Source organism: Podarcis muralis, chromosome 12 (genome assembly GCF_964188315.1).
Source record: "Podarcis muralis chromosome 12, rPodMur119.hap1.1, whole genome shotgun sequence".
Lineage (NCBI taxonomy): Eukaryota > Metazoa > Chordata > Lepidosauria > Squamata > Lacertidae > Podarcis > Podarcis muralis.
In genome coordinates this window covers 1,573,133-1,599,050 of record NC_135666.1, presented here as the reverse complement: position 1 = coordinate 1,599,050, position 25,918 = coordinate 1,573,133, and the positions used below count along the sequence as shown (strand labels likewise).

Genomic DNA, 25,918 nt, shown 5'->3' with positions numbered 1-25,918 from the left:
GACAACCCCAAATTTGGCCCTCCAGATGTTTTGGGACTACAATTCCCACCATCCCTGACCACTGGTCCTGCTAGCTAGGGATGATGGGGGTTGTAGTCCCAAAACATCTGGAGGGGATGTCTGGCCTAGATGCTGGCTTCTCCTTTTCCGTTTTGGAAAAAGAAAGTTCAGAGTCTGGGCTATGTTTCAGTCCAGCCCTGGTTCCTAGCAAGATTCACCCACAATTTCTCAGGAAACCTTTTTATTCTCTTGACCGTGTATCTGTTTCATAACAGAATAATATTTGCTTTTGTAGGATTTGCAAAGCCCTCTGCTTAGGACAGACAGAACTGAGTAGAAGAACAAGGGATTCCTTCTGACCTCTTGGAAGCTTCCTGAGAGCCCAGATGGATGAGCAAGACTCAGCTGGCCCTGAAGCAGGAAGAGGCCATGCCATCCAAACTGGGAGCAGTGGGGGATTCTGGGAAAGCTCCATGCAGAAGATCCTGGGTGAGGAGGACACCCTCAGCTCAGATATGCAGAGAAAAAAGTTAAGGCAAATTAGCTCCCAGGAGGCAAAAGGACCTCGAGAGGTTTGCAGCCGACTCCACCACATTGCCTGTCGGTGGCTGAAGCCAGAAAGGCACACGAAAGCTGAGATGCTGGACCTGGTGATCTTGGAGCAGTTCCTGGCTGTCCTTCCACCACAGATGGAGAGCTGGGTGAGGGAATGTGGAGCGGAGACCAGTTCCCAGGCGGTGGCCCTGGCCGAAGGATTTCTCCTGAGTCAGGCAGAGGAGAGGAAGCAGGCAGAGCAGCAGGTGAGAGAGACTTTCCTCTGGATATTCCCAGGGGTCACTTAACAGGAGGGAGAGTATCCCAAAATTCTCTCTTAATCCCCCAATCTTATTTGGAAAGCCTCCAAGGAATGATATATGATATCCCTAAAGCTTTTGCCTCTCCCGTTCCTTTTCTTATCTTTCTCTCCATTCTCTGTTTTCAATCCCTGTTGTTCTTTCAGGAAACGATTATTTTTGCAGAAATTGGCCTGGATTCCTGTGAGGCAGAGAGGACTCCGTTGGTCATGAGAGAGAGGCCACTGGGTAAGGAGGAAGGATTTTTTTTCTCCATTCGGTCACATTCTGTGGATTTGGAAACTAATCCGCCGTGGGTTATTTTCATCTTTTGGGGAGGACACCTGGGTCCCAGATCTCAAATGAGGGACATGTATTTTTAAATACAAATGTCAAAATGCACTCAGTAGGTGAGACTTTTTCTAAGGCCCATCTGTAAGAGGTGCACTACTTCACCTCTAAGAGAAGCATGTGCTAATGGCCTGCCACTTACCTTTGTCTCTCACAGGTGACAGAATGATGCTGCCAAGACCTTTCCATCCATCTTTGCATGGAGGCAGAGGAGAAACATCAGCTCTGGAACCAGATCAGGTAGGGAGAAGGAGCAGTGCAGGCAACGAGGCTATGAGATGGGGCAGCCAGGCAGAAAACAACAGAGCAATGTGTAGTAGATAATCTCTATGTTGTCTAAGAAGAGGACCTTTCCGTTTTTATTTTAGGGTCCGGTGTACTTTGAAGATGTAGCTGTTCATTTCACAGATGAGGAATGGGCGTTGCTGGATCCTGACCAGAGAGCTCTGCATAAGGAAGTCATGGAGGAGAATCATGAGATCATGGACTCTCTCAGTAAGGCTGCCTTTTGGATTACAATATCTCTTTTGAAATTCAGTATGGATCTCTATGAGATGAACCTCAAGTGCTAAACAACAACAGCCACAGCATCTGGGGTTCTGATAGCCTCACAGTGAACCGTGACTGGAGAGTTAGCTACTGTTTTGTCTGTGAATATTCTTCCTCCAGTTTTGCTTTTAAAAATCATGATCTGGCTGGTCTGAACTGCTTAGGTTTTGAAATTCAGGCTTTAGAGACGTTCGGGAAGTTGAAGTAGCTTCTGTTAGTTTTTGATTCACCAAAGAGATGACTGATGTTGGAATCATAGAATCCTAGTCATTGGGGCAAGACCTGCTGAGCAGTGTTGCTGTGATCGTGAAGTCTGACACTTCTGAGCAGCCTGTTTCTTCTCATAAAGAGTTAACTTCACTTACTCGGTGTGATTTATTGCTGCCCTACTCCTGACACTCAGGTTCCCATAAATATGTTCATTAATGCCTGTCAACAAAAGCCGTGAAGCTTGTAGTAAGACCTTACATTTCATTCCCTTCAGTTTTCCTCTGTCCCAAGCATTAATTGTTGTTGTTTTAGTTGTTTAGTCGTGTCTGACTCTTCGTGACCCCATGGACCAGTTCACGCCAGGCACTCCTGTCTTCCACTGCCTCCCGCAGTTTGGTCAGACTCATGCTGGTAGCTTCGAGAACACTGTCCAACCATCTCGTCCTCTGTCGTCCCCTTCTCCTTGTGCCCTCCCATCTTTCCCAGCATCAGGGTCTTTTCCAGGGAGTCTTCTCTTCTCATGAGGTGGCCAAAGTCTTGGAGCCTCAGCTTCAGGATCTGTCCTTCCAGTGAGCAATCAGGGCTGATTTCCTTCAGAATGGAGAGGTTGGATCTTCTTGCAGTCCATGGGACTCTCAAGAGTCTCCTCCAGCACCATAATTCAAAAGCATCAATTCTTCGGCGATCAACCTTCTTTATGGTCCACCTCTCACTTCCATGCATTACTACTGGGAAAACCATGGCTTTAACTAGCATTAATTAGTATTGTTCAATAATCAAGGGCTGCCTTTCTTTCTAAAGCTGTGATCTGTTTCTCTCTTTGTTACAGATGGTGATGTTTCCGAAATGAAGAACAAGGGAGACCATGACAAAATCTACACAATGGAGAAGCGATATACATATTTGGAGTGTATAGAGAGCTTAAGTCAGAGCTCCCATTCCACTCCCCTCCAAAGAAATCTCTTTGGGAAGAAATCCTATCAGTGCTTGGAATGTGGGAAGAGCTTCAGTCGGAAGGATAGTCTCACGCTTCATCTAAGAATTCATACACAGGAGAAACCATATCAATGCTTGGAATGTGGAAGGAGCTTCAGTCAGAGCACAGGTCTCAGGTCCCATCAAAGAATTCATACTGGAGAGAAACCATATCAGTGTTTGGAATGTGGAAAGAGGTTCAGTCAGAGGGTCCATCTCATATCCCATCAAACAACTCATACGGCAGAAAAGGCATTTCAGTGTTTGGAATGTGGAAAGAGTTTCACCCGGAAGGAAAATCTGACTTTCCATCAAAGAATTCATACAGGGGAAAAACCGTATAAGTGCTTGGAATGTGGAAGGAGCTTCAGTTGGAAGACTAGTCTGACTTTACATCAAAGGACTCATACAGGGGAGAAACCGTATCAGTGCTTAGAATGTGGAAAGAGCTTCACTCAGAAGGAAATTCTTACTTCTCATCAAAGAACTCATAAAGGGGAGAAACCGTATCAGTGCTTGGAATGTGGAAAAAGCTTCAGTCGGAAATCTTATCTCAGTTCCCATCAAATAACTCACAGTGAGGAGAAACCATATAAGTGCTTAGAATGTGGAAAGAGCTTCACTCAGGGTGTCAACCTTAAAGCGCATAAAATAATTCATACAGGGGAGACGCCATTTCAGTGTTTGGAATGTGGGAAGAGCTTCACCAAGAAATTAAATCTCACTTTCCATCAAAGAATTCATACAGGGGAGAAGCCATTTTCGTGCTTGGAGTGTGGGAAGAGATTCAGTCAGAGAGCAGGTCTCTTGTCCCATCAAAGAATCCATACAGGTGAGAAGCCATTTCAGTGCTTGGAATGTGGAAAGAGCTTCAGTCACAGTGCTAGCCTTAAGAACCATCAAAGAGTTCATACAGGAGAGAAGCCATTTCAGTGCATAGAATGTGGAAAGAGCTTCACCATTAAATTATCTCTCACTTCCCATAAAAAAATTCATACAGGGGAAAAGCCATTTCAGTGCTTGGAATGTGGAAAGCGCTTCAGTCGGAACTCACATCTCAATTCCCATAAAAGAACTCATAGCAAGGAGAAACCTTATTCGTGCATGGAATGTGGAAAGAGCTTCACCCAGAAGGGAAGTCTCACTTCCCATGAAAGAACTCATACAGGGGAGAAACCGTATCAGTGCTTTGAATGTAAAAAAAGGTTCAGTCATAGCGCCAAGCTCTTAGTCCATCAAAGAATTCACATAGGGGACAAATGATATCAGTTCTCGGAATGTGGAAAAAGCTTCAGTCAGAGTGCCGTTCTTTAGGTGCATCAAAGAATACATACAGTGATTTAAAAAAGAATGTAGGAAAAGTTTCACCCATAAAGTAACTCTCACTTCCCATCAAAGAATTCACACATGGGACAAAGCATATCAGTTCTCAAAATGTGAGAAGTTTCACCAAGAAGGAAAGTCTCACTTCCCATCGAAGAATTCATAAAGGGGAGAAACCGTATCACTTTGAATGTGGAAAAAGGTTCAGTCATAGTGCCACCCTCACAATCCACCAAATGATTCTTAAAGGGAGAAACCATATCAGTGCTTTGAATGTGAAAGGAGCTTCAGTCAGAGAAATGTCAATATTACCTGCACAGTGGGAACGTATTTTAGAATCTATTGGACTCCACAGAGAGGTCTGTATAAAAAGGATTTGCTAATGTTGCATTATGCTGGAGATGTGGTAAGGACAATGTCTCCCTGAAACATTGGTTTATAGTCTCTTGGGCTTGCCATTCAGAAGGCTGGTGGTTCAAATCCACTTGACATTGGTGAGCTCCCATTGCTCTGTCCCAGCTTCTGCCAACCTAGCTGTTTGAAAGCATACTAGCGCAAGCAGATAAAGAGGTACCTCTGTAGCGGTAAGGTAAAGGGCGTTTCTGTGTGCTCTGGCTTCCGTCATGGTGTTCCGTTGCTCCAGAAGCGGTTCAGTCATTCTGGCCACAAGACCCAGAAAAGCTGACTGCAGACAAAAGCCAGCTCCCTCGGCCTGAAGCGAGATGAGTGCCCACCCCATAGTTGTCTTTGACTAGACCTAACTGTCCTTTACCTTTACCTTTTTATATACTTACAGTACTAGGTTTTGGGAGAAAATGCTGGTTTGTATAATTATGGCCGATCAGAAGAAACTAAAATTTGCAGCAGAGAATATTTTTTGAACTAGATACCTACTATATGCAAGTTAATGGGAGAACAAAAATGGTAGCTAAGTGACTGCTATTGGTGAACTGGAAGAAGAAAGACATGAACTCCTTTAATCAGCGGATTAATAATATGATAGCACTTGTAATTTATGGACAGACTGCTTACAGACGTAGACTCTGCTTGTAAATATGACAATATTTGGAACAAATTAATACAAAATGTAGTAGGCTAAAGATGTTTACATTAGTATTATGATAATATCATATTTATGGGTTAGGATATACATATAAGCCCCCCCCTTTTTAAAAAACAACAACATACAAGTTGTCTCAGGGGTGGCCTGGAATTACCAATGGATGTGGCTCGCTATTTGCTTACCTTAGGCTCCGCTCCTTGACTCCACCTCGACAGTTAAAGCCTGTGCCTCCTCTAGGACAGTTGTCCCCAAAGTGAGCGACACCCCCCCCCGAAGGGTTTTGTTCCTGGGGGGCACTAAGAGGCAAAGGGGTGGCAGTGTACACAACGTCCCGGAATTTGAAAAGCTGATACCACTTGATCAAGTTCATTGGTTTTGTCATGAATTAATTAAACTATGTAGAGTTGTACATTGGGTTACATATGCTTTAGGTTACATACGCTTCAGGTTACAGACTCCGCTAACCCAGAAATAGTGTTTCAGGTTAAGAACTTTGCTTCAGGTTGAGAACAGAAACCTAACCGCGCTCTGGTGGCGCGGAAGCAGCAGGAGGCCCCATTAGCTAAAGTGGTGCTTCAAGTTAAGAACGGACCTCCGGAATGAATTAAGTACTTAACCCGAGGTACCACTGTATATTTAATTGGATTTTGAATAAATGTGCAACCGTTGCTGTTTAGAATTTTATTGTGCTTTTATCTTTCTTAGTGGATTGTGCAAACAGCTATTTGAATAATGCTTTTATGTGGTAAGAGGCACTAGGGGTGTTGGGGGGGGGGGGGAGCTGCGGCCCAAAAATGTTTGGGAACTGCAATCTAGGACCTGGGACTTCAGACCCTGAGGACATCTCCCCAGGGTCTCAACCCTCTGAGGCATCTGTAGACCAGTGGATTACAGTGGCAGAGGTGTCTTCCTGGGCTTCAAAGAAGGAGGTGCAGAGACTCGGGCTTCACCTGGGATGGGCCACAACTCGGAGGAAACCGCTTCCCCTCCCAGCTCCCCAATCTGATCTCCCTAACTTTCAGGCTGCACGGAGCCCCAACAGCACCCCCCCGCTAGATCCCCATTTTTGTACAGTGCCCTCTCTTTTTAACTACCCAGTAAACTAGCTCACTCCCAGAAAAGACTAGATTCCCCTCTTTTTTGCAGCCCTTACTCTGCTTCCTTTGCCAAATTCCCCCCTCTGCCCCTCCTATCATCCTTTACATCTCCCAGGTCCAGAGGCAAGGGCCACGATGTCTTCCCAGCCGATGGAGGGCGGGGGGGGGGGGGAGTCAGGCAGCAGGAAAAGGCTTCTCCGCTTGCATCCTTCCTTTCTGCTCAGCCCCCCCCCCAAGACTCACGCGCACATCCCCACCTGACAATGGCCCCCTCCAAAGCATCGCAGCCAGGATCAGGCCCCCAGAAGACTGGAAGGAAGAAAGGGGGTGGGAGAGGCACGCTGCCTTGAAGGGGTGGGACCCCCCAACACCCACCCCCTTCCACCACCCCCCTCAACTCGCCACGCCCGCAGCCTTGCGGGGAAGGGCGACCCGTGAACGTGGCTCAGCTGCACGTGGGATCTGGTTCCTTCTTGTCTGGTTTTGGCTACAGCCAAGCAGGAGGCAAGGATGGGGATGAAAGGAGATGCAGCCCGGGGGGGGGCACGCTTCCCCTGCAAGCTTTTTCTGGCCAAGGGGGAGACCTGCTCAGATCCCCCAAAACACAGCATCTCTGGGGGTGTGGAATGGGCGGGGCTCCTCCTGCGCTCCGGCTCTGGAGGAAGAAAACGCAGAGAGAGAGGGGGGAGGGGATGAGCTGGGGGCGCTCGTCTTGCCAAGGGTTAAAAGGAACTGAGCCGAATTCCTAGAGAGGGGAGGACAGAAGGGGGGCAGGTCTTCCAGAACCAAAGCCCCTCCCTCCCTCCCAAGTCACTTCCTGCAAGGGGGGGGGGGCGGGCGGTGGATGTTTCGTGTGTCTCCTTTGCAAGCTTTGCTGCCTGGCTGGCTCCTGCTGCAATCTGGTGAGTCTCCTCTCTCTTTCCTCCCTTTGGGGGAGAAGGGGGTCCCAGGGCTGCAGGCGGGGATGCAGGGGGGCCGTGTTCAGATCATGCATGCCCCCCAGGGTCCTGCACCCCCCTTGCCAGGGGGCGGGTCACTTCCTGCAAGCGTGGATGTTTTGTGTGTCTCCTTTGCAAGCTTTGCTGCCTGGCTGGCTCCTGCTGCAATCTGGTGAGTCGCCTCTCTCTTTCCTCCCTTTGGGGGAGAAGGGGGTCCCAGGGCTGCAGGCGAGGGTGCAGGGGGCCCATGTTCAGATCATGCGTGCCCCCCCAATATCAGCGAGTAGAGGGTCCTGACCCCCTCCTTGCTCTCTGGCAAGCCGGGGGGGGGCGGTTTTGCAGGAGGGCTGCAACCCTGTTCTTCCTTTACAGCAAACTGGCGGCTAACAGATTGAGGTTGAATCCTGACAAGCAGAAGTACTGTTTTTGGGGACAGGAGGCAGGCGGGTGTGGGGCTGCCTTTGAAGGTGACCCAGAAACTACAACTAATCCAGAATGTGGCAGCCAGACTGGGGACTGGGAGCAGCCGCCAAGACCACATAACACCGGTCTTGAAAGACCTACATTGGCTCCCAGTACGTTTCCGAGCACAATTCAAAGTGTTGGTGCTGACCTTTAAAGCCCTAAACGGTCCAGTATATCTGAAGGAGCGCCCCCCCCATCATTGTACCCGGACACTGAGATCCAGCGCCAAGGGCCTTCTGGTGGTTCCCTCACTGCGAGAGGCCAAGTTACAGGGAACCAGGCAGAGGGCCTTCTCGGTGGTGGCGCCCTCCCTGTGGAACGCCCTCCCACCAGATGTCAAAGAGAACAACAACTACCAGACTTTTAGAAGACATCTGAAGGCAGCCCTCTTTAGGGAAGCTTTTAATGTTTGATGTATTAGAGTATTTTAATATATTTTTTTTTGAAGCCGCCCAGAGTTGGCGGGGTACAAATAGATTATTATTATTATTATTATTATTATTATTATTATTATTATTATTATTATTATAGCAAAGGCTGCTCACCGCTTTGTGGAGAAGCAATGGCTTTCATCCCCCCAGACTTGAGTTTGCTGCAATAGCCGAGGAGTCTCCTGGGTCTCCAGAGCCCAGTCTAGTCCTGTGGAGTTCCAGTCAGTCAGGCTGGAGGATGCGGACTAAGTGCTGGGATCAGTCTGAGCCCCTCTTGGAGGATGAGAAAGAGCAGGGAGAGGGGGCTGGCTGGGCCGGGGGGGGGGTCAGTGCCTCCCTGCCGGAGTGGGTGCTCCCTTCCTGCTTGGAGGAGGCGGGGTAAATCCGGAATGTGTCCTTTTTTTGAAAATGCATCTCTGGGTTATATGTGGGGCTGAGGAATTCGTTCATCCCCCCCCAAATATAGTACTGCCCCCCACAAGGTCTGAGGGACGGTGGACCAGCCCCCTGCTGAAAAAGGTTGTTGACCCCTGTTTAGGCTTTATCTCCCCCCCCATGTGTAACGGATTCACCCCGCCAACTAAAAGTAAAGGTAAAGGTACCCCTGCCCATACGGGCCAGTCTTGCCAGACTCTAGGGTTGTGCGCCCATCTCACTCAAGAGGCCGGGGGCCAGCGCTGTCCGGAGACACTTCCGGGTCACGTGGCCAGCGTGACATCGCTTCTCTGGCGAGCCAGAGCTGCACACGGAAACGCCATTTACCTTCCCGCTAGTAAGCGGTCCCTATTTATCTACTTGCACCCGGAGGTGCTTTCGAACTGCTAGGTTGGCAGGCGCTGGGACCGAACAACGGAAGCGCACCCCGCCGCGGGGATTCGAACCACCGACCTTTCGATCAGCAAGTCCTAGGCGCTGAGGCTTTTACCCACAGCGCCACCCGCGTCCATACACCCCGCCAACTGCTCCCCATTAAATATAGCAGGTCCACCTCACTACACCCCCCGGCCTCTTCTCCCCCCCCCCAATGCTCCTTCTCCCCACCTCGTCTGGTTCCACAGCCGCGACTTCTCCTACGCCACCAAGAAAAGATGGATGAGGCCGTCTTGCCAGAATCCCTCCGCCATCTGTGAGACAGAAAGGGGAATGAGAAGTCAGAGGTGGAGCTGTGCATGGTGAACGAGAGGTGGGCCACAGAAAAAGCCTCACGTGCCGAGGGCATTTGGACATTGGCAGCCATTTCTTATTTTAGTTATGTGAAAATGGATGCACCCTGCTTTGGGCTCTTGGATCCCACCAGTGACCATCATCTAAGAAAGGAGTGGATTCACTCCACTAACTGCCCCCCATTAAATATACCAGACCTACCTCATGATGTGTAAATTACACGAATTTCTGCAATTTCCCACAGGCTCCCTTGTGAGGATCTTGTGAGAGGGGAAACTTAGTTATTTAGAGACTTAGGCAGGAGCTGAACGGACAAGAACAGTCTTATTTACAAATTAAGAGGTCCATGAAACAAATTTGGGGTCAGGAGGTGCATTCTTCCAAAGAAAAGTTGGCTTATTACTTAAACTAAATAGAAATATCTCACTGTAGTACATGCACAGCTTTTCTTAAACTTCAGTCGCTAAAAGCTCTCTTGTTGCACTTCAGTGGGAAGTTCAGGTTTCTACCATAGGAGGTAAAAGAATTAACTCGGTTTCTGTTCATTTACTTCGTTATGACCAGGGTTACACTTAAATACTTTTAATACAGCACAGCTTCCTTCTTTGCCTAATACTTTGGTTCCTGAGCGAGGGGCACTTTTCGCCGGTCCACCTCTCTTAGCCATCCCACTCCTGAGGGATTTCCCACAGACCCAGGGGATCTTCTTAGCCCTTGTTATTTGTTTGGGGGGTCTTCTTTTCCTAGCAGATCTCTCTCCTTCTGACTGGAAGGAGACCCTGCTTTAGTCCATTTCCCCACAGCTCCTCCCTCTCCTGCCTCCTCAAACTCAGACCTCCAGATTACAGTGGTGCCCCGCAAAATGAATGCCTCGCAAGACGGGGAAAACCCGCTAGACAAAAGGGTTTTCCGTTTTTGAGTTGCTTCACAAGACGATTTTCCCTATGGGCTTGCTTCGCAAGACGGAAACGTCTTGCAAGTCTTGCGATTTCCCCCCCGCTTTCCTCCCCTTTTTCCAAGCCGCTAAGCCGTTAATAGCCTTTTAGCAGCTCAGCCGCTAAGCCTTTAATAGCCGCTAAACCGCTAATAGCGCTAATCCGCTTAGCCGCTAATACGGTTGCTTCGCAAGACGAAAAAACCGCTAGACGAAGAGAATCGCGGAACGGATTCCTTTCGTCTTGCGAGGCACCACTGTACTGTATTTTTCACTCTGTAAGACACACCAGACCACAAGACACACCTAGTTTTTGGAGAAGGAAAACAAGAAAGAAATTATTCTGAATCTCAGAAGCCAGAACAGCAAGAGAGATCGCTGCGCAGCGAAAGCAATGATCCCTCTTGCTGTTCTGGCTTCTGGGATAGCTGCGCAGCCTGCATTCGCTCCATAAGACACACACATTTCCCGTTACTTTTTAGGAGGGGAATTATAGAGCAAAAAATGCGGTAAATCCTGCCTCCATACTCTCCCCAGACCCTCCACTGGGTCATCTTCCTCTCTAAGCTGCTGTGAGACTCCTTCTTCTGGCTAGAGAGATTCTTCCCTCAGACAGAGCCTCTCTGAATAATAATAATTACTATTGTTATAAAATAATAATAAAATCCCCACCTCCCCTCTCAGATCAGGCCCTGCCCAACTCTTTCCCTCAGAAAGGGCTCCTCGGATTTTCCCTCCAAAAGGGCTGGCAGCCAATCAGAGACAGAGAGAGGCTCCCGCCCCCTGCTGGAACCTCGGAGGCACTGCACCCCCCACTCCACTCTGGCTCCACTGTCCCTCACAGGCCATTTCCTAACATCACTACAGGGGGTCTCCTTTTCCTAGAGATCTCTCCCCTCCTGACTGGAAGGAGACACTGGTTTAGTCCATCTTCCCACAGCTCCTCCCTCTCCTGCCTCCTCAGACCTCCAGATTAATTCCTGCCTCCATATTCTCCCCAGACCCTCCACTGGGGCATCTTCCTCTCTAAGCTGTGAGACTCCTTCTTCTGGCTAGAGAGATTCTCCCCTCAGATCAGAGCCAGTTCTCCCTCAGAAAAGAGCCTCTCCGAATAATAATAATAATAATAATAATAATAATACCCCTCTCTGATCAGGCCCTGCCCAACTCTTTCCCTCAGAAAGGGCTCCTCGGATTTTCCCTCCAAAAGGGCTGGCAGCCAATCAGAGAGAGAGGGGGGGCTCCTGCCCTCTGCTGGAACCTCGGAGGCACTGCACCCCCCACACTCTGTTCTGGCTCTGAGGGAAAATACCTCATGGGAGACAACTAGGAAGAAGAAAGGATACAGATAAACTGACCGAGTCTTCTCTTGTCATTTGTATATCACAATCAGTTTACAGGAATATCTGCAACATATGGTTCATTATTAGAGGTCAGCGCCTGAGATTGAGGCAAATGCTCAAAACTGCAGATTCCACACACACACACCCACACACCCACACACACACACCCCCGTTTCTGGAAGGTCTGTGTGGAACTTGAGGCTTTTTTTTCCACGCTTGAGGCTTTATGTTATTATTATTTTTATTATTGTTTGTTGGTATTTTCACTACTATTACCGCTGTTCCAGAGCAGAGTGCCACCATTTTAAAATACTTTAAAACAAATAATCAGAGGAACAGGCTGGGTCCTCCGTTGTCCGAGGCCTTGGGAATGAGGGGGAGGTGCCTGTGTGGGGAGGGAATCCCCCAAGGGGGGGTCTGCCCCCAGGATGCCCTCTCTTGGGCCACCCCAAGACTCTCAAGGGAGTGAAGCTACCAAGAGGGCCCCCCTGCCAAATTTCACAGCCCAGAGGGTCTGTAGGGAAGAAGGTGGTTCTTCACATATTGGGGGGGGGGCTAAGTGAACCCCTCCCTGTTCAGGGCAGTTTTTAATGTTTCATGCTGTATTGTGTTTTTAATATTTGGTTGGGAGCGTCCCAGAGGGGCTGGGGAAACCCAGCCAGATGGGTGGGGGGTAAATAATAAATCCCTATTATTCTATTATACTCCTGTGAGCACTTTGAATTGGACCTGGAAATGAAGGGACCACCAATGCAGCTGTTTTAAAACAGGAATTAAATGTGTTCTCAGGGGTTGTAATAGGAGGGATTCAATGACATGGGGTAGACCCATGGATGCTCCTTGGAGAAAAAGGGGGGAAAGAAATGCCCTTCATAAAGAAAGGGAGCCCAGCCAACAATCTGGAGCAGATTCTGAACCATCCTCAAGAGCAGTTCCACTTAGAGGGCATTGCGATGATCCTATCTGATCCACAGCAGAGAGTACCCTGGCCATGTCATCTCTGCTCCAAGGGGACAGTGGTGGGAAGCTGGCTGGAGCTGGAAAGGGGCACTTACAAACAGAGAATTTATTTGCAATCATAGGAGGAATGTGAGCCCTTCTCACTTGTTTATAGTGCTATCCTTTGGCCCTCAGACCTAAGAAAAGGGGATTCCACCCCAGCAGTTTGTCTTGAGAACTTTGCACATGCCAAGTGGCTAGAAAATGAGACAGAAGCAGGAAGGAAATGGTCACTGAACTGTGGGAGGGAGGGAGAGCAGCTCTTGAGGATCCCAGGGTGGATTGGTTGGTTGGCATCCATCTGCCTCAGGAGACAATGGGAGAGTGTGCCTTTGGGGGTGAGGTCAAACTGTTGGAAGGTTGCAGCGGCTGCAGAGGCCCTAGCCTAGTGTCAAAATTACACTTGTACAAATGACTCACTTGTCAATCACAGTTCTGTCTTCTTTCATTGACTGAAAACACTGAAAGGCAGGAGCAACTAAGCTGATTCATTTGAGAGACCTTTGCAATGTTTCCTGCACATTTTGCATAGTAACGTCTAGTAGGGCTGGACGCCGGCTTCTCCTTTTCCTTTTTTGAAAAAGAAAGTTCAGAGTCTGGGCTTGCTGCAGTCCAGCCCCGGTTCCTAATAAGATTCCGGAAATCTTTTTCTTTTCCTGGTTGTGTATCAATTTCATAACAGAACAATGTATTTGCTTGGTAGGATTTGCAAAGGCCTCTACTTAGGAAAGACAGAACTTGGCAGTAGGACCAAGAGCTTTCTTCCGATCTCTTGGGGGATTCCACAGAGCCCAGATGGATGAGCCAGAATCCGCTGGCCCTGAAGCTGGAAGAGGCCATGCCATCCAAACTGGGAGCAGCGGTGGAATCTGGGAAAACTGTCTGCTGAAGATCCAGGTTGAGGAGAACACCTTCAGCTCAGTAGTGGAAAGACAAAATTTCAGGCAGTTCTGCTACCAGGAGGCCAAAGGACCTCGAGAGGTTTGCAGCCGACTCTACCACCTTGACTGTCAGTGGCTGAAGCCAGAAAGGCACACAAAAGCCGAGATGCTGGACCTGGTGGTCTTGGAGCAGTTCCTGGCTGTCCTTCCACCGGAGATGGAGAGCTGGGTGAGAGAATGTGGAGCGGAGACCAGTTCCCAGGCGGTGGCCCTGGCCGAAGGATTCCTCCTGAGTCAGGCAGAGGAGAGGAAGCAGGCAGAGCAGCAGGTGAGAGAGACTTGCCTCTGGATATTCCCAAGGGGCTCCGAAAAGGAGGGAGAGTATCCCAAAATTCTCTCTTAATCCCCCAACCTTTTTTGGAAAGCCTCCAAGGAATGAGATCGGATACCCCTAAAGCTTTTGCCTCTCCCAGTCTTTTTCTAATGTTTCTCTCCATTCTCTGCTTCCAATCCCTTTTGCCCTTTCAGGGAAAGATTATCTTTGCAGAAACGGGCCTGGATTCCTCTGAGGCAGAGAAGACTCCATTGGAGACCAAAGAGAGACTACTGGGTAAGGAGGAAGGAGGGTTTTTTCCCCATTTGGTCACACATTCTGTAGATTTTGCCACTCATCTGTGGGGAGGACACTAGGGGCCAAGAGCCCAAAGTGGGGACATGTATTTTTACCTAGCTAAGATACAAATGTCAAAATGCACTCAGTAGGTGAGACTTTTTTACAGGCCCACCTGTAGTTAGAGATGCACTGCTTTACCTCTAAGAGAAGCATGTGAAAATGGCCTGCCACTTACCTTTGTCTCTCACAGGTGACAGAATGATGCTGGCAAGAGATGCTTATCCATCTTTGCATGAAGGCAGAGAAGCAGCAGCCATGGAACCAGATCAGGTAGGGAGAATGAAGGATTGTGGCGAAAGAGTCCCTGATGAATCTCTCTCCTCCTTCTCTTGTTCTGAGAATGGTGAACAATCACCTCACGTTGACTAGCCTCCTGAATGTTGCAAATACAATTGTACCTCTGGTTACGTACTTAATTCGTTCTGGAGGTCCGTTCTTAACCTGAAACTGTTCTTAACCTGAAGCACCACTTTAGCTAATGGGGCCTCCTGCTGCCGCTGCACTGCTGGAGCACGATTTCTGTTCTTATCCTGAAGCAAAGTTCTTAACCTGAAGCACTATTTCTGGGTTAGCGGAGTCTTTAACCTGAAGCGTATGTAATACGAGGTACCACTATTATTTATCAGTAGTTGCAGTTTTATTTACAGATTTAACATTTAATGCTGAAATAGGCTTCTAAGCAGTTGACAAATCATAAAAACAGTGGCCAGAATTCACCTTTCCCCTCATTCCCCTCCCCGTGACCCGCAGTACCCCCTGAAGTTGACTTTAATGCATTGTGAAGGTTCCCCCCACCTCCAGAACAGTAGATGGGGAAAGCAAAGAGAGGATCCTTCCATCTGGGAAACTGGAATCGATGAGCAGAGAGAATTACCGTATTTTTCGCTCTATAACACACACCTGACCATAACACGCACGTAGTTTTTAGAGGAGGAAAACAAGAAAAAAAATTCTGAAAGAAATAGTGGATGAATCATTTTTGTGATTCATGCTGTGGCCACAGACATGTGATTTGATGGTGAGTTTGGGGTAGCCCAATGCAAAAATCCTGAGAATCCATGTGGATCTGTGCTTTGTAACCACGTTTTTGCACCATTGCAGCCCCAGGCAACAGTGGGTGCGTGATTTTTTTGGTGCAGGCTGTAGCCATGGACATGCTATGTGATCTGATGGTGAATTTAGGCTGACCCAATGCAAAGATCCTGAGTATCCATGTGGATACATGCTTTGTAACCAGGTTTTTGTACCATTGCAGCCCCAGGCAACAGTGGGTGCGTGATTTTTATGGTGCAGGCTGTAGCCATGGACATGCTATGTGATCTGATGGTGAATTTGGGGTGACCCAATGCAAAGATCCTGAGGATCCATGTGGATCCATGCTTTGTAACCACGTTTTTGCACCATTGCAGCCCCAAGCAACAGTGGGTGCGTGGTTTTTTTGGTGCAGGCTGTAGCCATGGACATGCTATGTGATCTGATGGTGAATTTGGGGTGACCCAATGCAATGATCCCGAGGATCCATGTGGATCCGTGCTTTGTAACCACTTTTTAAGTGGGGAGGGAAGGAAAAACAGAAGGGACAAGGAGCACGAGAGGGGTGTGTGGAGAAGCAGCTGGCTAACTATGCAGGAGAGGGGCTTAACGGGAGGGAGGAAAAGAAGGCAAAAGTTCCCCCCTCCCAAGCCAGCCTTCCCCCCCTCCAACCTGCATGTTTTCCGGCTGCCTGCGAGTCCCTAGAATGCTGGACGCAGCACTGGAGCACGGAGAGGAGGAGGTGGTGGCTGTCGGCTGCGCTCCTAGCCGACGGAACCTGAGCCGGTTGGGCTGGAGCCTGCGCGCAGTGTGACTAGGAAGGAATTAGAAGGAGGGACGCAGTCCTTTCCTTTTCCCTCTGCTTGCCAGGAGGGCTGGGGATTTCCCTGCTCTTTGTTGCGTTTGAGCAAACACAGCAACCGAAAACAGAAGCGGGTGGGCAGTAAGACCCTGAGGCAGAATGCAGGAAAGCAGCAGCCTCGCTTCTGCAGCCTTCCCTTCTCCGCGCGATCTGATTTTTGCCCCTGCACTCGGGTCAGTCGGCTCCAGGGACCACACATTCGCTCAATAACACGCACAGACATTTCCCCTTACTTTGTAGGAGAAAAAATGTGCGCGTTATAGAGAGAAAAACACGGTATTTGAAGATCACCATGTGGCATTCCATCCATTCCCCCAAAAGCTTAATACCAGTCATTAAAATACACACACACAAAAAAACAAGTTTTGTTAAAACATTAAAATATGCATCCATAATAAAAATGTACCGCAAAACAATTACATTAAAACAAAACAGCAATGAACAGGCAGAAAACAACAGAGCAATGTATAGTAGATAATCTGTATGCTGTCTAAGAAGGGGACCTTTCCCTTTTTATTTTAGGGTCTGGTGTGCTTTGAAGATGTAGCTGTTCATTTCACAGATGAGGAATGGGAGTTGCTGGATCCTGACCAAAGAGCTCTGTATAAGGAAGTCATGGAGGAGAATCGTGGGATCATGGATTCTCTTGGTAAGGCTGCTTTTTGGATTACAATATCTCTTTTGGAATTCTTTTTGAAATTCAGTCCCTGAGGCTGTGATCCGTTTCTTTTTTGTTGCAGATGGTGATGAATCAGAAAGGAAGAATGAGGGAGACCAAATCTACACAATGGAGAAGCGGTATCAATATTTGGAGCGTATAGAAAGCTTCAGAAGAATTCATACAGGGGAGAAACCATATCAGTGCTTGGAATGTGGAAAGAGGTTCATTCGGAAATCGTATCTCCGTTCCCATAAAAGAACTCACAGCGTGGAGAAACCCTATAAGTGCTTGGAATGTGGAAAGAGCTTCGCCTGGAAGGTCAATCGAACAACCCATGAAAGAATTCATACAGGGGAGAAACCATATCAGTGCTTGGAATGTGGAAAGAGCTTCAGTCAGAAGCATAATTTCACTCTTCATCAAAGAATTCATAGTGGAGAGAAACCATATCAATGTTTGGAATGTGGAAGGAGCTTCACACGGAAGGAAAATCTGACTTCCCATCAAAGAATTCATACAGGGGAGAAATTATATCAGTGCTTGGAATGTGGAAAGAGGTTCAGTCAGAGTGCCCATCTCAAAACCCATCAAAGAATTCATACAGGGAAGAAACCATATCAGTGTTTGGAATGTGGAAAGAGCTTCATCCACAAAAGTAGTCTCACAGGCCATAAAATAATTCATACTGGAGAGAAACCATATCAGTGTTTGGAATGTGGAAAGAGCTTCATCCAGAAAAGAAGTCTCACAGGCCATAAAATAATTCATACTGGAGAGAAACCATATCAGTGTTTGGAATGTGGAAAGAGCTTCATCCAGAAAAGAAGTCTCACATCCCATCAAAAAACTCATACAGGGGAGAAACCATATCAGTGCTTGGAATGTGGAAAGAGCTTCATTCGGAAGCAAATTCTCACTTCCCATCAAAGAATTCATACAGGGGAAAAACCGTATCAGTGCTTGGAATGTGGAGAAAGCTTCAGTCAGAAGAGCAGTCTCACTTCACATGAAAGAAGTCACAGCGAGAAGAAAGCATATCAGTGCATGGAATGTGGGAAGAGCTTTAGCCGGAAGGATTGTCTGGCTTCACATCAAAGAACTCATAAAGGGGAGAAGCCCTTTGAGTGCTTGGAATGTGGGAAGAGCTTCATTCAAAGAGCAGGTCTTGTGTCCCATCAAAGAATCCATACAGGGGAGAAGGTGTTTGAGTGCTTGGAATGTGGGAAGAGCTTCACTCGTCAAGCATCTCTTATGCGGCATCAAAGAATCCATACAGGGGAGAAGCCCTTTGAGTGCTTGGAATGTGGGAAGAGATTCAGTGAGAGAATTGGTCTCATGCGGCATCAAAGAATCCATACAGGGGAGAAGCCCTTTGAGTGCTTGGAATCATAGAATCATAGAGTTGGAGTAGACCACAGGGGCCATCGAGTCCAACCCCCTGCCAAGCAGGAAAGACCATCAGAGCACTCCTGACATATGGTTGTCAAGCCTCTGCTTAAAGACCTCCAAAGAAGGAGACTCCACCACACTCCTTGGCAGCAAATTCCACTGTCGAACAGCTCTTACTGTCAGGAAGTTCTTCCTAATGTTTAGGTGGAATCTTCTTTCTTGTAGTTTGGATCCATTGCTCCGTGTCCGCTTCTCTGGAGCAGCAGAAAACAACCTTTCTCCCTCCTCTATGTGACATCCTTTTATATATTTGAACATGGCTATCATATCACCCCTTAACCTCCTCTTCTCCAGGCTAAACATGCCCAGCTCCCTTAGCCGTTCCTCATAAGGCATTGTTTCCAGGCCTTTGACCATTTTGGTTGCCCTCCTCTGGACACGTTCCAGTTTGTCAGTGTCCTTCTTGAACTGTGGTGCCCAGAACTGGACACAGTACTCCAGGTGAGGTCTGACCAGAGCAGAATACAGTGGCACTATTACTTCCCTTGATCTAGATGCTATACTCCTATTGATGCAGCCCAGAATTGCATTGGCTTTTTTAGCTGCCGCGTCACACTGTTGGCTCATGTCAAGTTTGTGGTCAACCAAGACTCCTAGATCCTTTTCACATGTACTGCTCTCAAGCCAGGTGTCCCCCATCTTGTATTTGTGCCTCTCATTTTTTTTGCCCAAGTGCAATACTTTACATTTCTCCCTGTTAAAGTTCATCTTGCTTGTTTTGGCCCAGTTCTCTAATCTGTCAAGGTCATTTTGAAGTGTGATCCTGTCCTCTGGGGTGTTAGCCACCCCTCCCAGTTTGGTGTCATCTGCAAATTTGATCAGGATGCCCTTGAGTCCATCATCCAAGTCGTTGATAAAGATGTTGAATAAGACGGGGCCCAAGACAGAACCCTGTGGCACCCCACTAGTCACTCTTCTCCAGGATGAAGAGGAACCATTGATGAGCACCCTTTGGAATGTGGGAAGAGATTCAGTCAGAGAATTGGTCTCGTGTCCCATCAAAGAATCCATACAGGGGAGAAGCCCTTTGAGTGCTTGGAATGTGGTAAGAGATTCAGTCAGAGAATTGGTCTCGTGTCCCATCAAACAATTCATACAGGTGAGAAGCTATTTCAGTGCTTGGAATGTGGAAAGAGCTTCAGTCGGTACTCCCATCTCAGTTCGCATCAAAGAACTCACTGCAAGGACAAACCATATCAGTGCATGGAATGTGGAAAGAGCTTCGCTTGGAAGGAAAGTCTCACTCCCCATCAAAGAATTCATACAGGGGAGAAACCGTATGAGTGCTTTGAATGTAAAAAAAGGTTCAGTCAGAGTGCCCAGCTCTCCGTCCATCAAAGAATTCACACAGGAGACAAATGATACCAGTGCTCAGAATGTGGAAAGAGCTTCATTCGAAGCGCCCATCTCACTTCCCAGCAAATAATTCATACAGCGGACCAGTCTTCCAGAACTGCAAGACTGGGGAAATATCATCAAAGGAACTGAAGGAGGTGAGGACAGGTGACCCTGTAGCCTTATGAGACTTTGCCCTCGGGTGGGAAAAAATATTGCACCCGGGAAAGGGAAAATGGGAGTCAACAGACACTCAAGGAATAGTTTCGGAGAAAAAGCTTTATTTCTACCATCCATGAACTGGTAGAAGGAGCAAGTGTGATAGTTCACAAAACAAGCACGAGTTCACAGCCATTTGCACAGAGCATATATTTCCCTTCCAGTTCCCTCCCCTTTCTCCTCATCCTCTTTTCTTGGGAGTTGGGGATCCTTAGCCTGTGCAAGGGGGGGAAGGACCTGTGTCCATCTGGGCAGGGGGAAAGGACCAGTGCCCTCACCCCTCGCCTGCTCCCAGATTTGGCAACCCTTGTGCAGCAACGGGTGCAATTGGTGTGTAGGTTGGAGGGGGCCAAATTACTCCTTCCTCCATTTCTCCTGGGACTGACAAGACTGGTGGGGTTTTTAAACTTGTACTTGCTGCCATACTGAGCACAGTTTGGCTTGGGTAGTCACAGTTCTACTTTTCCTAAGCCATGGGGGAGGGTCAGGCAACTTCACATAAGTGTTTGGAGTCTATTTTTCACCAGGTTTTAAATCCTCAATCATCTACTTTTGTGGCGTCTTTCCAATTTTTTCAGGAAACATCGCAGGGGGGTCGTGGGAGTTGTTTTACTGCTTTTTCTCCATGACCCTGGAACACTTGGACACTGGGATACTTGGACACTAGGACACTCAGAATGTGGAAAGAGCTTCATTCGAAGCGCCCATCTCACTTCCCAGCAAATAATTCATACAGCGGACCAGTCTTCCAGAACTGGAAGACTGGGGAAATATCATCAAAGGAACTGAAGGAGGTGAGGATAGGTGACCCCACCAAGGCCCAAAGTCAACCCCCCCCTCAATAATCACCCCAGGCCTCAAAACTGTCCAAAATTCCTTTTGTCTTCTAAAAAAAATCCAAAACAGCTTTTCTCTGCTTTTCTCACAAGATGCATAGGAAAAATGTTATTCTTTTATCAGTACGAGAAGGCTTCAAACAGCTAATGAATAGGCTCTGTCATTGCCAAGAATACTCAAGCCTGAGAACTGACTTTTATCTCATTCAGCTGCAGCATCTTTGGATATGCTGAACCGCTCTCATTCCCCTTTCCTGGGAAGGGTGCCAAGAGTCCAAAATAGTCCCGAGACAGGAACTTTCTGTTCATGCTAAGGAGACACATGGGGCAGAAACTTTTCAGAAGGAGGAGAAAGGGGAGGGAACTTGTTGCAGCCCAGAATAGGATCAGCTTTTTTTGCTGCTGCTGCTGCTACATTGCACTGCTGAAGAGGAGAAGTGAGAGTGGAAGAATGAAAAGTCTTTGAGTGGTACATGGGTGTTCTGTCCAAGGGAAACTGACCACCGCACCAGCCGGAGAACTTCCTTAGTGCTCAGGTCCCCAGCTGTCAGGAAGGGAAGGCAGGATCAGCTCCAGGGAGAGGATTGGAGGAGTGTGCTTCAAGGCCACAGCTAGAAAGCCAGCAGCAGAGGGAGAACGTGCATCTTGTCTTGTGTGAAAACAACTCAAGTAAAAGCCTCACTATTTTGGAATCTCAACTCTCATGGATAGTAATGGGGTTACCAATTCTCCTACGCGGGCTCAAGCAACTAAGTTTATGGAGGATTTCTTTCCAAGAGCTTGGACACTTTTGGTAGGACTCTAGCAAATTCATCAGGTAATAGCCAGTCAAGGGTGACCAGACCGGCTTTATAAAAGTGAGACAAACTGCAGATAATATTAGATTAATGGTGGATTTGGTAGATCAAAATAAAGATAAAGACCAGTTTGTAAAGGTTTGACAAGGAATGTAAAGCCCTAAGAAGGCGAATTAGGAAAATGGTCAGAATCATCAAATTTTCCAACGACCCCCAAACCCGTGCAAAGCTCATAGATATTAAAAGGACATACAGAAACATGATTCATTGCAAGAAACAGCAGCACATCCTTGAGGCTTGGTCCACTCTTCGTTCGGCTGTAGAGAGGCATGACTCCCGCTCCTTCTGGCGCTTAGTTAGACCTTCGGCACCACTCAATTCAGCTACCCAGATTTCCGCTGATGAATGGACTGCCTATTATACAACCAGTTTCGCTTCTCCAAATCATCTTACAGATCTCCTTCAATCCCCGTCGGACCTCTGTCCTTGTTCTCTTAGTCCCACTTCCTCAATAAACTTTACCTCAACTTGCATCTTCAACATCATAATGTCCATGCGAAGGAATAAGGCCCCCGGCCCAGACATGGTCCCGTTGGACCTTTTCCTGACTGATCCTCTTTGGTGGAGCGAACAGCTGACTCCTGTATTCACCGCTATCTCCTCCGCCCTAGACATCCCCGACTCCTGGAGAGAAGCTATAATAGTTCCGATCTTCAAAGGCGGCCAGCCAAACATCCCTAGGAACTATCGCCCCATCAGCTTATTATCTATTCCGGGGAAAATATTTGCCGCTGTTTTACTGGAAGAACTTCTTTCATGGGTCCAGGAGAGGAACATTCTACCGCTAGAACAGATTGGCTTCCGAAAGTCAGCATCAACCATGGACCACTGTCTAACTCTCTATCACCTTGCCAGTAAATACACTGCACCAAGGCAAGGCAACCTATTTGCCGCTTTCATGGACCTGGAGGCCGCCTTTGATTCCATCCCTAGGCAGAGATTATGGTCCAAACTTGCCCATCTGGGAATTGATCCGCACCTCCTCTCCCTAGTTATTTCCCTTTACTCAAACACCACAGCTTGCGTCCGAAGTGGCCCCAACGGCTCCCTTACCACTCCATTCCCAACGGCCAAGGGCGTCCGACAAGGTTGTCTCTTGGCCCCTTTACTGTTTAATCTCTATCTTCATGATGCAATTTCCCCTTTGAAGCTAGCATCTAAGTATCCTCCTCACTTAGCAGGCCACCCCGTTGCTTCCCTTTTCTATGCAGATGATGCCGTCATCTTATCCAGAACAGCTGCGGACCTAGCAAATGCAGTTAATGCATTTATCGCCTATTGTAAGGCGGAAGCTCTTAATATTACCGTATTTTTCGCTCTATAACACACACCTGACCATAACACGCACATCGTTTTTAGAGGAGGAAAACAAGGGAAAAAATTCTGAATGAAACAGTGGATGTATCATTTTTGTGCTTCATGCTGTGGCCACAGACATGTGATCTGATGGTGAATTTGGGGTAGCTCAATGCAAAGATCCTGAGGATCCATGTGGATCCATGCTTTTTAACCACATTTTTGCACCATTGCAGCCCCAGGCAACAGTGGGTGTGTGATTTTTTTTGGGGGGGCAGGCTGCTATGTGATCTGATGGTGAATTTGGGGTGGCCCAATGCAAAGATCCTGAGGATCCATGTGGATCCATGCTTTTTAACCACGTTTTTGCACCATTGCAGCCCCAGGCAACAGTGGGTGTGTGATTTTAGGGGGGCAGGCTGCTATGTGATCTGATGGTGAATTTGGGGTGGCCCAATGCAAAGATCCTGAGGATCCATGTGGACCCATGCTTTGTAACTACATTTTAAGTGGGGAGTGAAGGAAAAACACAGAAGGGACAAGAGAGTGGTGTGCAGAGAAGCAGCTGGCTAAGAAAGCAGGAGAGGGATTTTACGGAAGGGAGGGGAGGAAAGAAAGGCAAAAGTTTCCACAAACCGAAGCCAGCTTTCTCTCTCCTCCTGCATGTTTTCTGGCTGCCTGCGAGGAGCACAGAGGAATTAGAAGGAAAGACCTCTGCTTTCCCCTCTGCTTGCCTGGAGGGGAGGGGATTTGCCTGCTCTTTGTTCCGTTTGAGCAAACACAGCAACGAAACAGAGGAGGGCGGGCAGTAAGACCCTGAGGCAGAATGCAGGAAAGCAACCACTTCCTCTTTTCAGGTTTCCCTCTCCGACACAACGCGCACGATTGATTTTTGCTGATTTTTGTTCCTGCGCTCCCCTAATCGGCTCCAGGGACCCCCCACATTCGCTCCATAACACGCACAGACATTTCCCCTTCCTTTTTAGGAGAAAAAATCTGCGTGTAATAGAGAGAAAAATACGGTAACTATAAAAAATCGAAAGTCCTCCACTTCACTCGTTCCCGCAAACTCAAGCTGGAGCCGCTTAAGATCACAGGTGGCTACTTAGAAAAGGTAAAAGCCCTTAAATATCTAGGCTTAATATTCACTTATAATCTCTCCTGGACCACCCATCTACAATCTGCCTTTCTCGCTGCAACTATGACCTCTAATGCCATTGTCCGATTTTACCACCAGAAGGGCGGCAAACACCTTCCAGCAGCAATTCAAATATTTAATGCCAAAGTTGTCCCTAAATTATTATATGGCTGTGAAGTATGGACTACAGCTATATCAGGTAGCTTGGATCGCCCACTTCATATGTTTCTGAGATCTCTTTCCGGCGTCCCGAGATGTGTCTCAGGTGCAGCTTTACGACTTGAGTTCGCCCAGCCCTCAATTGTAAAACAAGCATGGAGTCGAGCTATTTCTTATAGCTCCCACCTATTAGCATCGGATGCTCGAATTAGAGGTGGTTTTTCCAATCTGATCCTAAGAGATATCCATAATTCCCCTTGGAAAACTACAATTAACCTCAAACTCCGCTCTCTTCTCAATCTGAATTGCAAAACTGTTCTTAACTTAGAGTGTATCAGTCCAGCGGCCCTATCTCCAATTAAAAAGAAGCTACAGCAACTTGACTTCTCTAACACAGCTGCTCATGCAAGAGGGCCGTGTTCAGGCCTAGCCCTAGCTATTCCACTCCCTGAGGGGATCCCTCTATACTGCTTTACAATTTCTTCGGAGGCTAAGCGAAGGGCCTTTACCTGTGCCCGTCTCAACTGTTTTCCTACAGCAGCTCTGTCGGGTCGTTATTCCAGAGTTCCCATTGCAAATAGAACATGCACCTGTAATGACACGGCTTTGGAGACTATAGAACATGTAATGCTCTTCTGTCCCAACTGGACAGATGAAAGATTTCAGTTTTTAACTCCTCTCGTGAACAAGCTTCATCTCCCAATCCAGCCCTGGATAGTGTCCCTTTTTTTGCAGGATTCTGATTGTTGGATTACCGAGATTACAGCTAACTTCCTGCTCAGTGTGATGAAGAAGAAAGCGGCACTAACTTCTTTAACACCACAGCCGCAGTCGATACGCCGCACAATCGAACAAAGTTCCAAATAATCTTATTGTACAAGGACAGTGGAGCTAGGACAAATCTCGATGTTTTAAATCCCCTGTCGCTTCTGTTATCCTTTTTTTTTTTTTTTAAAGTAGTCGCCCAGGACGATATCTATCTTTACCTCCCCACCCCCATTTTATGTTGTTATTTCTATGTATATTATGCTATGGCCACACGGCTAATGCAATAAAATCTATTGACCAGTTTGTAATTATATCGCTAGATGCTGAAAAGGCTTTTGACAAAATCCGTAAACAGTACATGGAAGTAGCTTTACTTAAATTTGAATTTCCTTTGGATATTTTAAAAGGGATTAAAGTAATCTATGAAGCACCTACGTCAAGAGTCAAAGAGAATGGTAATCTCTCTGCCACCTTTCCTTAGGCCTGAGGAACCAAACAAGGATGTCCTATCTCGCCATTGCTTTTTAATATCTGCTTAGAACGCTTGGCTTTCACCATGAGACAACACTGAGTTTCACAGAGTAGTTCACCATACATTTGAATATAAACTAGTTTTATTGCTTATTTCAAATGATAGATGCTTTTGGTACAATATCAGGTTATTCTATTCTATTATTCTGTTAATTGGTCCAATCGGAATTGATGCCAGTAGGCCAAAATCTGATTGCACATTCCTTCAAGGAATATCAATTCCAGATTTGTTCCAAATCTCTACAATATCTAGGCAGCTTAATACCAAGAGATAAAAAAAGTCAAACTTAATATAAATAAAATAATAAAAGAGATTTCTTCATATATTGATATACAGAAGTCATTGAGCCTTACCCTTTGGAGAAGGCGGAATGTTCTCAAAATGAATATAGTTCCCAGATTAATTTATATTTTGAGAGGACTTGCAGTTTCTATATCTCATGTTTTCAAATGATAAACTCCCTGTTTAGGAAATGCCTTTATATTTATCTACTTTATACATATCTACTGTTATGTATTAAATACTGGAAACTTATTGTTGGTCTT

At 47.2% G+C, this 25,918-nt stretch overlaps 3 protein-coding genes across 3 annotated transcripts in view; all 3 read left to right on the top strand.

The window, feature by feature from the left end:
* LOC114589886 (uncharacterized) overlaps window positions 1-5,983 on the top strand; it is a 69,253-nt gene extending 63,270 nt beyond the window's left edge. The window contains exons 3-5 of the mRNA XM_077916625.1: window positions 1,342-1,424; window positions 1,553-1,679; window positions 2,773-5,983. Coding sequence (XP_077772751.1) covers window positions 1,342-1,424; window positions 1,553-1,679; window positions 2,773-4,181 — 1,619 coding nt within the window. The 3' untranslated portion in view covers window positions 4,182-5,983. The remainder of the gene's footprint in view (window positions 1-1,341; window positions 1,425-1,552; window positions 1,680-2,772) is intronic.
* Window positions 5,984-7,365: 1,382 nt separating this feature from the next.
* Window positions 7,366-25,918, top strand: part of LOC144324989 (uncharacterized) — a 70,761-nt gene continuing 52,208 nt past the window's right edge. The window contains 1 exon segment of the mRNA XM_077916683.1: window positions 7,366-7,511. Within this exon segment, the coding sequence (XP_077772809.1) occupies window positions 7,366-7,511 (146 nt within the window).
* Window positions 7,376-20,658, top strand: LOC114607337 (uncharacterized). Its single transcript, XM_077916633.1, has 6 exons — window positions 7,376-7,511; window positions 13,379-13,884; window positions 14,085-14,166; window positions 14,420-14,499; window positions 16,646-16,772; window positions 16,864-20,658. Exons 2-6 carry the CDS (start codon window positions 13,471-13,473, stop codon window positions 18,174-18,176), a joined length of 2,016 nt encoding a protein of 671 aa, XP_077772759.1. The 5' UTR covers window positions 7,376-7,511; window positions 13,379-13,470; the 3' UTR covers window positions 18,177-20,658.

Bases quoted from the DNA above. Each gene is read 5' to 3' on its own strand.
- LOC114607337 (XM_077916633.1), top strand. From the start codon at position 13,471: ATGGATGAGCCAGAATCCGCTGGCCCTGAAGCTGGAAGAGGCCATGCC. The intron at 13,885-14,084 runs GTGAGAGAGACT...TTGCCCTTTCAG, and splicing joins GGAAGCAGGCAGAGCAGCAG to GGAAAGATTATCTTTGCAGA. The intron at 14,500-16,645 runs GTAGGGAGAATG...TTTTTATTTTAG, and splicing joins CAGCCATGGAACCAGATCAG to GGTCTGGTGTGCTTTGAAGA.